We start from the raw sequence: 13,376 nt of genomic DNA, 5'->3' as shown, positions 1-13,376 counted from the left end.
TTTTATTTGACAAATTTACAATTTGGAAAGTGTAGTATTGCCAACTGAACGTTTGTTAATACTACAGTAAATTCTACTAGAAGTGTGGATTTATATGGATTACCAGAGTTGGCACGTGTCGCGAAAAAAAAATAAACAAAAAAAAAAAAAAGAAAACTCAACAAGACATAACCATTCTTTAAGGATGGTTATTCGGATAAATGATAGCCATATTATATAAACTGTAGTATCTAGAGACTAGTCGAGAGAAAGTGTAGAGAAGAGACTTATTGATTCCCACACGGGTTTATTAGTTATCCACTCAGATACACGAGGGATTCAACACTATCTCGCTCTGCTTGATAGTGTTGTAACAAGGTACTAAGCTACTAAGCTACTAAGTGTTGCTCCGCTATCGACCAACACTATCTCGCTCTGCTCAATTACTAAGCTACTAAGTGTAGAGCTATCTATATGGTTGGTTATGTTTTCATAACCAAGATGAAGTCTTTCTACTAATTATTACGCATATTGATTTCATTGTGGAAATAAAAGTCCATTTCCTCTTTTGGGTAGATTCCATCCCCCCGTGGGTTATAATGAATAATTGTTAGTAAGTCATGTAGTTACCATATCGATTCCCTTATATAAGTGAATCAATCCGAGGAAACAATTTGTGAAGAACAAGGGTATTTGAATTGGAAGAGCCAAAGATGGTTGATGTGCTTACAATTGTTTTTGCGTTTTTTCTTATCTACGGCGCATTTGCGCTGAACACAAATGCTACTGCAATTTCTACATTCACATACAACACCATCCCACCATATGAAGCGTTTGGGGTAAAACAATTACCGAACGTTTACAACAAGTCCGCTGTTGACGCCAATGAAGTGGCTCATGGGTATACTTTGGTTAATGTTTCTTCTACAAATCGTGGATTAACTGGTATCTTGAAACTCCGGGGAGCTACCAATATTTACGGTTACGATTTTGAGATTTTGAATTTGACTGTTGAGTATCAAAGTTGCAAGAGATTGAATGTTCATATAGAGCCAACTAACTTAACCGATGTCTATGTTCTACCAGATAATTTGGTCCCAAAGCCCAAGTTAGAACAAGAATCAAAAGAAGAAAGCTCACGGACGACACTAAACTTTGCTGATTCTGATTTAGTTTTTGATTACATTGAAGAAAACTTTGGATTTGAAATAAGTAGAGCTTCAACCGGTGAAGTATTATTTTCAACTGTTGGTAATCCATTGGTTTTTTCAAACCAGTTTATTCAATTGAATACGAGCTTACCCCAGAATCATACAATTAAAGGTTTGGGGGAGACATTTGGTGGATCTATAAATGAACCAGGTTCAGTTAGGACTTTATACGCAAATGGAGCATCTGACCCCATCAACGGGAATTTATACAGTGTTCACCCAGTCTATTATGACCAAAGATACGACTCCAATACAACTCACGCAGTTTATTGGAGGTCCTCAGCTATACAAGAAGTCGTAATTGGAGAAGAATCCTTAACTTGGAGAGCTTTATCTGGGATAATTGACTTGTATTTCTTTAGTGGGCCGATCCCAAAAGACGCTGTAAGCCAATACGTTACTACAATTGGGTTGCCATGCATGCAGCCGTATTGGGCATTGGGGTATCATCAAAGTAGATGGGGATACGCTACTCTAAAAGAGTTGAAGACGGTTGTTGAGAACTTCAAGAAGTTTGACATACCATTGGAGACTATTTGGACTGATATCGATTACATGGATAACTATAAAGACTATACAACAGATCCAGTACGTTATCCCGCTGCTGAGTTTAAGGATTTTTTACTCGAGTTGCACAACAACCTGCAACATTATGTTCCAAATATGGATGCTGGTATATACGTTCCGAATCCAAACAATGCCACTGACAATGATTATCCCCCTTTCCATCAAGGTAATGATCTGGATATTTTTATTATGAACCCAGATGGATCTTTGTATATTGGCGCTATGTGGCCAGGATACACAGCATGGCCCGATTATATCAAAAATGAAAGCACCACTTACATTGGCAACCAACTTGCTGCATGGTATGAAGAAGTGGCTTTTGATGGGCTCATGACAGATGAGAACGAAATCAGTTCGTTTTGTGTTGGTAGCTGTGGCTCTGGAAAAATCCTGGACAACCCTGTACGTAGAGCATCCACACCTGCTGCTGAACAGGCGTTTCCCTTGGGATTTAACGTTACCAATGCTACCGAGTACAGTGCCATTAACGCATCGTATTATGCTACAGCAAAGCTTTTATCCCCCTCGTCCACCGTCTCATCATTATTATCGTCAAGTGCTACTACTTCTCTCGATGGGCATAATACTTTGAAACCAGGGAAAGGAAACATCAATTATCCTCCTTATGCCATTAACAATGCTCAGTCTGATCATGATCTTGCAACTCATGCTGTTGCGATGAATGCTACTCACCATGATGGAACTGTAATGTATGATGTTAGAAACATTTATGGCTTTTTGCAAAATAAAGCAATCTATCGTGGTCTCGTTGAATTGCATCCTAACAAAAGACCTTTCATTATAGGTCGATCAACGTTTGCTGGGTCAGGCAAATATGTGGGGACCTGGGGTGGTGACAATGTGGCCAATTATTTTTCAATGTACTTTTCAATCCCTCAAGCAATAGCATTTGGTTCTTTTGGTGTGCCCTTTTTTGGTGCTGATGTTTGTGGATATGGTGAAAATACCGATATGGAGTTATGTTCCAGGTGGATGCAACTCGGATCATTTTTACCCTTTTTCAGGAACCATAATGAGATTGGTAGGATTTCTCAAGAACCATATGTGTGGGAGGCAGTTGCCAATGCTTCAAGAGCATCAATTGGGGTGAGGTATCTGTTGTTGCCATACTATTACACTTTGATGCATGAGGCACATGTTACCGGGTTGCCATACATTAGATCCTTGAGTTTTCAATTTCCATACGACAAGCTTTTACGTGGAATTGACAACCAGTTCTTTGTTGGTGATGCATTAATTGTTACACCAGTGTTAGAGCCAGGTGTCAATTACACCAAGGGAGTTTTCCCAGGGGTTGACAACACTACTGTGTACTATGATTTTTATACAAGATCCAGAATGAACTTCACTGCAGGTACTAATGAAACATTGGCAGCTCTGTTGGGACATATTCCCTTACACATTAGAGGTGGATACATTATACCAACACAAAAGCCAGGTTATACTATCGCAGAGTCGAGATTGAATCCTTTTCAGTTGATTGTAGCTTTAGATCGTCATGGTTCAGCTTTAGGGAGGTTGTATTTAGATGACGGAGAGTCTATTGATGTAGATAAGTCGTTAATGGTGAAATTAGCCGCGAACGATAATAAGTTGGTTGCCATACCGGTTGGTGAATATAATGCGTCTCAACCATTGGATACGATCACCATCTTGGGTATTGAAGCAAAACCAAACCTGGTTAAATTTAACGGTGCTAGTGTAGACTATACGTTTAATGGCACTACAGTTTTTATCACAAGATTGGACAAGTTTACACAACTGGGAGCTTTTGCTAAAAGGTTTGAAGTTGAATGGGATTGACACTAACTGCCATCGACACCATCGAGCGAAGCGAGATAGTGCTGCACACTACCTGCTATAGGGTAGTAGTTCTGTATAAAAGTAGAGTTTACACAACCAAAAGCTTTAGGCAAAGTGTCAAGTTTACACAACCGGAAGCTTTAGGCGAAAAGTGTCAAGTTTACTGAACTGGTAGCTTTTGGCGAAAGGTGTCACTAGTGTCAATGACAGTCAGTGCTGCTCCACTATCGAGCGAAGCGAGATAGTGTCGGTGTCGATAGCGTCGGTGACAGTCGGTGCTGCTCCACTATCTCGCTTCGCTCGATAGTGTCGATAGTGTCGATAGTGTCAGTAACAGTCAGTGCTGCTCGACTATCTCGCTTTGCTCGATAGTCTATAGTATTTTTATTTTTTCCAATTACAACTCAGTAGCAATTAAACAAAATGCCAATGAAATTTCTCCAGATTCATTCTCTGCAAGATGAAAGGGCCAATAGAAGAATCAAAGCGAGACTAAGTTTATCGCGTTATTGTCTCTACATTTTTTTAGTATCGCCAAGTCTGTAATTGGTACTGTATACTTTACCCTGTTTACTGTTTACAATAGACTATTTATACCTTACGACTTACGTCATTGAAAATCTTGTCTACTATTTTCCACTTAGCTAATTTATAGAGCAAAAAAAAAATAAAAAAAAATTTAAAATTCAAATTGATTACTAGGAATTGCATAAACAAATGAATCGACTCTCAAAATTTAGTAAACCTTACAAGTAATACCGTATCTCTTTAGTGTCAATAATTTTGTTATATATATATATATTTTTTTTTTTTCTTTTGCTTTTCCTAAAGGTGTTGAGAAAATTCAAGTTGCTTGTTATATACATTGGACATTTTTCCAGGCCCAGAATTTTAGAGAGAAACAGTTGCTCCATTTCTCATATAGATTTTTCAAAATTTTTGGACCAAAAAAAGGGTGTTTAATTGCCACCAATCTTTTACCCAAATTACAAGTTTTCCCCTTTTGTCTTTTTGTTTTTTCTTCTATTTTTTCGGGTTTTTTTTTTTTTAGTTTTAGAGTTTTTTTTTTACTACTACTAATCGCTTACAATAAAGTTTTCAGTGTGCCAGTATAACCCCAGTCATGTCGTCTGATGGGGAATTTACAAGAACCCAGATATTTGGTACCGTGTTTGAAATCACAAATAGGTACACCGACCTAAATCCAGTAGGCATGGGAGCTTTTGGATTAGTCTGCTCTGCCGTGGACAAGCTAACTGGTCAAAATGTGGCAGTGAAAAAGATCATGAAACCCTTTTCCACTTCGGTGTTGGCGAAGAGGACATATAGGGAATTGAAGTTGTTGAAACATTTGAGGCATGAAAATTTGATCACTTTGGACGATATATTTATTTCACCTTTGGAAGACATTTACTTTGTTAACGAACTACAAGGTACAGATTTGCACCGATTATTGACATCGAGACCTTTGGAAAAACAGTTTATTCAATACTTTACCTACCAAATATTAAGAGGTTTGAAATACATCCATTCAGCTGGTGTAATACATCGTGATTTAAAACCTTCCAATATTTTGATAAATGAGAATTGTGACTTGAAGATTTGCGATTTTGGGTTAGCAAGAATTCAGGATCCTCAAATGACAGGTTACGTGTCCACAAGGTATTATCGTGCACCGGAAATTATGTTGACTTGGCAGAAATATGATACAGAGGTTGATTTATGGTCTGTTGGTTGTATATTAGCAGAAATGATTGAAGGAAAACCTCTTTTCCCAGGTAAGGATCATGTACATCAATTCTCGATCATAACCGAGTTGCTAGGTAGCCCACCACCAGATGTAATTGATACTATATGTTCTGAAAACACTTTGAGATTTGTTCAAACATTCGCTCATAGAGAACCTATCCCTCTTAGTGAAAGATTTGCTTCTTGCACGCATGTTGAACAAGAAGCAATTGATTTATTGGCTAAGATGTTAGTGTTTGATCCTAAGAAGAGAATAAGCGCTGCAGAAGCTTTGACTGATCCATATATGGAGCCATATCACGATCCAACTGATGAACCAGTGTGCGAAACAAAATTCGACTGGAGTTTCAACGATGCCGATTTGCCTGTCGATAGTTGGAGAGTCATGATGTATAGCGAAATCTTAGATTTCCATCAAAGTATTGGAGTAGGTGGCAGTGGGATAGATTTGGAGCAACAACAGGTGAGTGATGCAAACGGAGATACTCAGAAGTTGGAGCAATTTAGTCAACAGCTGCAGCAGCAAGATCAACAACAAGATCAACAACAAGATCAACAACAAGATCAACAACAAGATCAACATTCACGGCAGCAAGCGCAAGAGCAAAGTATTTAGAGTTATAGAGGTAATGTAAATTTTGTTGTACACCAGATGATTTACCAGTGTCCAAAAAAGTTGTTTTCTCTCTTACTTATTTTTATTTTTCATATTTTTCCAACTCCATAGGGAGATTGGTTTTTTTTTTTTTCCTTTTTTTTTTGGTTCCAGATAATGCAAAATTAAATGACAGTGACATTGGATTCCCCACCTCGTTCTAAGGTGTTTGAAAAGCAGTTGGATGAACATTTATTGATCAAATTAAGATACTTAACGGCGGCCGGCAGTAGTAGCAGCAACATTGGCGGCAGCGGTAGTAACAGTAGCAGGAGCACCACCACTTCCACCACTCAAACATGCGAACTCACTTTTCAAAATACATCTGAAAATGAGATTGTGATTAACCCCGAAAGGCCCACGTCTGAGAGTACCAGCTGGTTTCCGAGTATATTCAAGACCACAGACTCAAGCGAGCTGAGCAAGATGTTGAATAAAAACAATGATAAAACAGTAGAGCTTTTTCTTGGGTATGTTCAAATCTTTGGTTATGTTGTTTTGAATTATAAGTTTAATCTAGATACATCGACTTTAGAAATGAACAGACACCACCAATGGTGGAATAATGCACACTACCTTGATCAATATGCTCACAAGGATGACAAGGGAACCGAGGAGAAGGATGACGAGTGGAAAATCGAAACAACACCTTTTATACTTCAACATATAGATCAAAAAATAAAAGTAGGAGGCAAGTTAGCCGGGGTAACAGATTTAGCCATGGATCTCCCCGACAACGCGACTACAAATAATGCCAGCCTTCTTTTTGATCTCATTGGTAATTTCAACACCCATTCGCTGTCAAAGGATGCACTCCCACTTAATGAATTTGTCGATTCAATTGTTCCAATATATGCAACTCCTCAATCGCTAATTTTCACTAATGTGGCCCTTGCCAAAGGTTCGTCTCGTACGTTTCGGTTCCAAATACCAATCAATGACCGTCTACCGCCAAGTTACAATACGAGACTGACGGGAATAGCGTGTGATCAAGGATGGACGAGTATCAGATTCTCTTTGGTGGTTAGTTTACACCAAGATAGTCTAACAACCAGACCAAAGACAATATACTTTCCTTTACAAATCCGACTTCCCAAGCACCCTTCAAGTAAATTTTTACAAAAGATTATCTTTGGAGACAGGATAGGTTTAGATAAGGATTGGACTATTTCAGATGCAACAAAGTCGGTTGCTGCTGAAGAAGTGAGATCAAAGAATTCGGCCAAAAAGGATTTTTTACTTGATCTTTCATCTTTGATAGATTCAGATTTGTACAATATGCCAAAGGTTTCCACTAGTGAACGACGAAGAAGCAGTACCAACAATTTACATACAGAGGCACATGGTGACTACATAACGCAACTTCCCTCGCATTTGAAAACTCTGTACTTTTTGAAAGTTAATAATAAGGACTTGTGCAAAATCTCGATTTCCAAACCTTACTATAATATAGGCGATGACGTTCACTTTAGCATTGATATGGATCTAAAAGGTGCTAACAAAATCATTGGAGTTAATGGATATTTGGAGACTTGTGAGGTATACCACACACCAGCAAAGGAAATCAAGAATGTTTACAAAGCTACGGGGAATGTAAAACTAAACCTTTTAGCCTCAGCTATGAGCAACATATCCTCGTCATGTATAGTTAATGACTACCTCAACATCCCAAAGTTTCTTTCACCACAATTTCAAAGCACAGCTTTTATGGATTTAAAGTATTTTTTGACATTTCAATTTAACTTTGCAAATTTTTCCTTATTGAACAAAGAGAATCCGGATCTTGGCAAAGCTTTTGCACCCGGAAAAATACTCAGAGGAGAGATGGTGGGTAGCACGTACACATTTCGCGTTCCTTTGTATGTAATAAATTGAATAGCGATAATACGGGCCAATCAACACACACACATATATATATATATAATAGAATAAAAATAGGATATGCTTTTTACTCTCTAGATCTACCATCTCTTTCTTCCTTGCACACGAAATAATTTTGAAAGTTTACGCGGAAAAATTTTTTTTTTTTTTTTTTTTTTTTTTTTTTTTTCTTTGGAGAGGGCCCTCTATACGCAATAACCCATTTCCTAGTTTGTACACCTATAAACTCTATTTGAAGTATCAAGTAGAAATTGTCAAGTAGAGAGGTTGAAAACAGATGCCAGGGGTGCGTGCAGGTGTGTGGGTGTTTACGTGCAGGTGTGCAGGTGTGTGGGTGTTTGCGTGCAGGTGTATATGTGTGGTTTTTTGGAGAAGGTGGTTCTGGACAATCTAACAATTAAAGACCAGACTTTTTCCTTTTTCAGATTCTATTCTTTTTTTGCAATCAACAAAATTTCCTAATTAGGTTAACAGATTTTGTAACTCTAATTATGACAGTTGATGGTTTTTTCTTGTCTTGGAAAAGAAAAAAAAAAAACCCCCCATAAAAAAAAAAAAGATCAAGATTGAAATTTTCACATCTTTTGTTTTAATTCAAGTTTAGTACCTCGAAAATAACTTTTACCTCCTTCAGTAATGAATTCAGAATTCGTATACTTATCGGGGCAGTGTGCTAATCACCGAAGTGATACGATATGCCTGAATTTCTCTATGTGAGGATTTTTTTTTTCTTTCCACCCATCTATAAAAAGAAGATATTATCCTTCCTTATCCCCCCTCTACTCTACCCCTGATTTTATTCTTGTTTCTTTCAATTACTCTGCAAGCTTCACTCGTTTTCTTCTTTTTATTTGATTTACAACAATGAGGTTATCAGCAGTTTTGGTCTCTACGTTTTCGATTGCAAGTGTTGCTCAATCGCAATATATCAGTCCTGCTTCGGATCCTTTGTCATTAGATGTTACTCCTAGAGATTTGACAGATTTGTACCAAATACAGGAGAGGGATCTAGCTTCATTTGTCGGAGGTTTACTATCGGAGATCAATGTTACATCAATTGTGGACTCGATAAATTTTGACGAAATTGCAGGATGGGTGAATGGGTTATTAACCGAGAATGACAATGTCAAATATTTAGATTATATTTTGGACTTTTTGGGCAGTACAAATTTGGTTCCCGCTGCTATAAGTTTTATCGTTTCCAATAATGCAACTAGATCCATTGCTTATGATGTAGTAATTGAATTATTAGGAATCAGTTCACAGTTTGATCTTACTCCAGTTTTTGTGGCTTTGAAAAATTCCGGGTTGGCTTATACCTTAATTGCTGATTTAATTGAAAATCCAAACACTTTGCCTTTTGTTATTAATGTTCTTAAAGATACATTGAGTGGTAGTTCGATTGGAGAAATTTTAGGCGGTAGTGGAGGAAGTGGTAGTGTAAGTGCTGCTGCTGTTGCTTCTCAAATCACATTTGCTACTTCTAATGTTGTTGGTAATTCTGCTGGTTCTGGTTCTGCAAGTAGTTTATACTTTGGAGATGCGCCTGGCTCTGTCAACACTAACGATATCAATACTGCTAGTATTGCGCAATTAATTTCTGAAGCTGCTCAACAAACAGAAGGCGGGGCTACGACTACTATTGGAGCTACCAAAACAGAATCAGTACCAGCCGCCTTGAGTAATGCTGCTGCATCATTTATCACAAGTGCAGCTGCTGCATTAAGTACTGGCGAGGTAACTTCCTACGATTTTGCAACCTTGACGGGACCTGCATTCCAGTCGCTTCCACCATCGCAATTTGGTGAGGGCCCAACAACCATCGACTACTCAGCTTTGGGCCAACTCACAGCTGTTATTGGTGGTAGTGGTAGCCAAAAGAGAGATGCAGTATATAAAGTATTAGAGGAGATCAATAAAAGACAAGAAGAAAAAACTGCACAGGACGAAGTTGAAACATCCTTGATGATCAAGAGGGATGACGAGGTTGAAACAGCATTGATGAAGATGAAGAGGGACAACATTGAAGATTTGTTGACTACTATTTTTTCGTCGATTGTTAGATCCAACTTGTTAAACGATACCATTCAATACTTGGTTACCGATGAGAAATTTGAAGGCTCGGTAGTATACTTGTTACAAGGTATCTTTCAAAACATTGGTTCTACTTTAAGTGGTGTTTTAAGCACCGACTGGTCAAAGATTGTGCCATTGGTGAAACAATTGTTGAACTCTGGTTTATTGACTGATATTATCACAAGGGCTTTCAACGATGAAGATTTAAAAAATGCTTTATACAGAGATATTCAATCCCTTTTCAAGAGGGATTTGATTGCTAGAGACCAAGTGGTATCGGCTTTCACATTGAATGTCGTCACCACAACTACAGCTTCCAACTACAATGTCAACTCTACTTCGGCATCCTCAGTTGTCAATGCTACCGTTTCAACAATTGATGCTGTGAATGCCGGTTCTCCAGCTTCACTCAACTTTGTCCCAATAGTACTTGGCGCTATTGGGTTCTCAGCCTTGGTATTATAAAAGTGACACATACACACATACACACACACACACACATCACTTTTAGAGAAAAATATACCTCGTTTCTTCATTTCTTCATTTTCCTTCACTTCACAATAGAGAGTTTTTCTTATTATCACAATGTATATTTTATCTTTTTTCCAGAAAAGAATGTTTGCTTTAATGCAAAGAAAAATTATAAACAAGCTGAAGTAATTATAACAGTATATAATCTTTTGTTTAATTCTTTTTTTTCTTTTTTCTCACTTACTCTCTCTTCTGGTAATGGTATATTGAACTCCGAAGTAGGTAACGTTTAAGGTAACCAGATGCTGACCAAGTCCAACCTCAGCTCCCAATTGAAGGGAGAAAATGAAGATAAGGGCAGAATTGAAGAGAAGAACCAAAGTGCTGGGCAAAGTTTTTCCTTGTTAGGTGCACCAGTTGAAATGGATGAGTATGAACATGGATTTGATGAAGATAGCGATGATGGTTTAACAACAACAAATTCGGCTCATTTTTCAACGTCTCAAGATAGGTTCATAAAGGATCAAGATTTGAAGCAGAAAACATTAGAGGCATTACACAGCGGCCATGGAAGCGGAATGCCGCAACCATCACCGCCACCTTTGCAATCATTGCCCCAATCATTATCATCATCATCGCCGCCGCCGCAGCAGCAGCCGGGGTTAATCAACATCAGCTCAAAAAGACAACCATCGGTGATTGATATGCCGTATCACAATTTTCATCCTTCCCCGGGGCAAGCTTCTCATTTGATGGCAGCAAACAGTGGCTCAAATTCCACAGCCACAAGTGCATTTCCCGAGGAATATCCATCAGACGAATTAATTGAATATTACGAGAATGTTAGAATTTGCTTAGACTTTCGTCACAAGTATTTGAATCTCTCTTTGCAAACTCCCGAGCTGTCAAATCCTAAAAACAAGTCTGAGTGGAAAATATACCCGCCACCACCAAAGCCAACTTACAAGTCAAAGAACAAATTCAATCGGATTCTCAAACCTGCTGGGAAAAAGAAGGAAAAGAAGGAAAAGACTGACAATCAGGAAAAAGATGCAAGAGAAGTTAAAGGAGAAGGAGAAGATGACGGTGACGGTGACGGTGACGATGACGATGATGAAGAAGAAGAGATATTTGATTTCAACAAATGTACCATTCCAGATTTAAGTGAGAGTGAATACTACTTCACCTTGGATAGTGAAGGGGTATTCCAAGTGTATGATTCAAAAGACGAGAAACAGGTGACGATTCCCAATTTACACCAATACTATTATGACTTGAGCGTCATGAGCAGGATTTCATCTGATGGTCCAACAAAATCTTTTGCTTTCAAGAGATTACAATATCTCGAAGCAAAATGGAACATGTACTACTTGTTGAATGAGTTTGAAGAGACTAAAAAATCAAAGCAAAACCCTCATCGTGATTTTTACAATGTTCGTAAGGTAGACACGCATATTCACCAATCAGCTTGTATGAACCAAAAACATTTGCTTAGATTCATCAAGTACAAATTGAAGACCGATCCAGACCTGCCTGTGATTTTCCGTGATGGGAAAATCTTGACATTGGCCGAAGTGTTCAAGTCGTTGAATTTGACTGCATATGACTTGTCTATTGATACTTTGGATATGCATGCACATACGGACACTTTTCATAGATTCGACAAGTTCAACTTAAAATATAACCCCATTGGGGAGTCAAGATTGAGAGAGATTTTTTTGAAAACAGACAATTTCATAAAGGGGAAGTACTTGGCAGAGCTTACTGGACAAGTAATGGAGGATTTGGAGAGTTCGAAATACCAAATGAGCGAGCTTAGAATTTCAATTTATGGTAGATCGATTCACGAGTGGGATAAGTTGGCTGCTTGGATCGTGGATAATAAATTATTTAGCCACAATGTTCGTTGGTTGATTCAAGTACCAAGGTTATATGATGTTTACAAAAAGAATGGAAATGTCAATTCCTTTTTGGAAATTGTCAAGAACGTATTTGAGCCCTTATTTGAGGTTTCAAGAAACCCAAAGACGCATCCAAAGCTATATGTTTTTCTTCAAAGGGTAGTGGGGTTTGACTCTGTGGATGATGAGTCCAAGGCGGAGAAACCAATTCAATCAAGAAAATACCCACCAGCAAGTGAATGGAATTTCACAACAAACCCACCATACTCTTACTATTTGTACTACTTGTTTGCCAATATAGCAAGTTTGAATCACTTGCGATTAAAGAATGACATGAATACATTTGTATTGAGACCCCATTGTGGAGAAGCTGGCGATCCTGAACATTTGATTAGTGCATTTTTAACATCCTATGGAATCTCGCATGGAATTTTGTTGAGAAAATTGCCATTTATTCAGTATTTGTACTATTTGGACCAAATTGGTATAGCAATGTCACCACTTTCTAATAACGCATTGTTCCTTACCTATGATAAGAACCCATTTTACAACTTTTTCAAAAAGGGTCTAAATGTGTCATTATCAACCGATGATCCATTACAGTTCTCCTACACAAAAGAGCCTTTAATTGAAGAGTATTCGGTTGCAGCACAGATCTACAAGTTGTCCAGTGTTGATATGTGCGAATTGGCAAGAAATTCTTGTTTACAAAGTGGCTGGGAAGCCACAATCAAAAAGCATTGGCTTGGAAAAAATTACATGGCTGGTGGTGTTGCAGGTAATAACATTGAAAAGACAAACGTTCCTGACATCAGGGTGGGCTATAGAGAGGACGCTTTAAAAAGTGAGCAACATTTGGTGGATTATTATACCAGTATCAACCGCAATGAAGCGGCCAGTCGTTCCCATTAAACGCATAAAAAGAAGAGTAGCCTTATATACGCATAAATGTTTTTTGTTTATTTTTTTTTTTTCATATATACTTAAAATATATATATAGATATATATACATATATAATTACATGATAGAAGAGCCTTTTTTGATTGGAGAAGTATAATGAA

At 37.9% G+C, this 13,376-nt stretch overlaps 4 protein-coding genes across 4 annotated transcripts; all 4 read left to right on the top strand. All coding sequences in view use genetic code 12, as the record gives it.

Moving 5' to 3' along the window:
* Positions 1-692: 692 nt before the first annotated feature.
* KGF56_002478 (glycoside hydrolase family 31 protein) lies at positions 693-3,581 on the top strand (the record flags this gene model as incomplete). The annotated part of the gene is made up of 1 exon (XM_049323711.1): positions 693-3,581. The coding sequence occupies one exon, from the start codon at positions 693-695 to the stop codon at positions 3,579-3,581; it is 2,889 nt and encodes a 962-aa protein (XP_049180455.1).
* Positions 3,582-4,704: 1,123 nt separating this feature from the next.
* Positions 4,705-5,946, top strand: HOG1 (mitogen-activated protein kinase; the record flags this gene model as incomplete). Its single annotated transcript, XM_049323710.1, has 1 exon — positions 4,705-5,946. The coding sequence occupies one exon, from the start codon at positions 4,705-4,707 to the stop codon at positions 5,944-5,946; it is 1,242 nt and encodes a 413-aa protein (XP_049180454.1).
* Positions 5,947-6,114: 168 nt separating this feature from the next.
* Positions 6,115-10,407, top strand: KGF56_002476 (uncharacterized protein; the record flags this gene model as incomplete). The annotated part of the gene is made up of 2 exons (XM_049323709.1): positions 6,115-7,844; positions 8,775-10,407. The coding sequence occupies 2 exons, from the start codon at positions 6,115-6,117 to the stop codon at positions 10,405-10,407; spliced, it is 3,363 nt and encodes a 1,120-aa protein (XP_049180453.1).
* Positions 10,408-10,715: 308 nt separating this feature from the next.
* Positions 10,716-13,226, top strand: KGF56_002475 (AMP deaminase; the record flags this gene model as incomplete). The annotated part of the gene is made up of 1 exon (XM_049323708.1): positions 10,716-13,226. One exon carries the CDS (start codon positions 10,716-10,718, stop codon positions 13,224-13,226), a length of 2,511 nt encoding a protein of 836 aa, XP_049180452.1.
* Positions 13,227-13,376: the final 150 nt, after the last annotated feature.

This window comes from Candida oxycetoniae, assembly GCF_023343755.2.
Source record: "Candida oxycetoniae strain CBS 10844 chromosome Unknown scaffold51, whole genome shotgun sequence".
In the NCBI taxonomy this organism is placed as follows: Eukaryota; Fungi; Ascomycota; class Pichiomycetes; order Serinales; family Debaryomycetaceae; genus Lodderomyces; species Lodderomyces oxycetoniae.
This window is presented reverse-complemented; position numbering and strand designations above follow the sequence as displayed.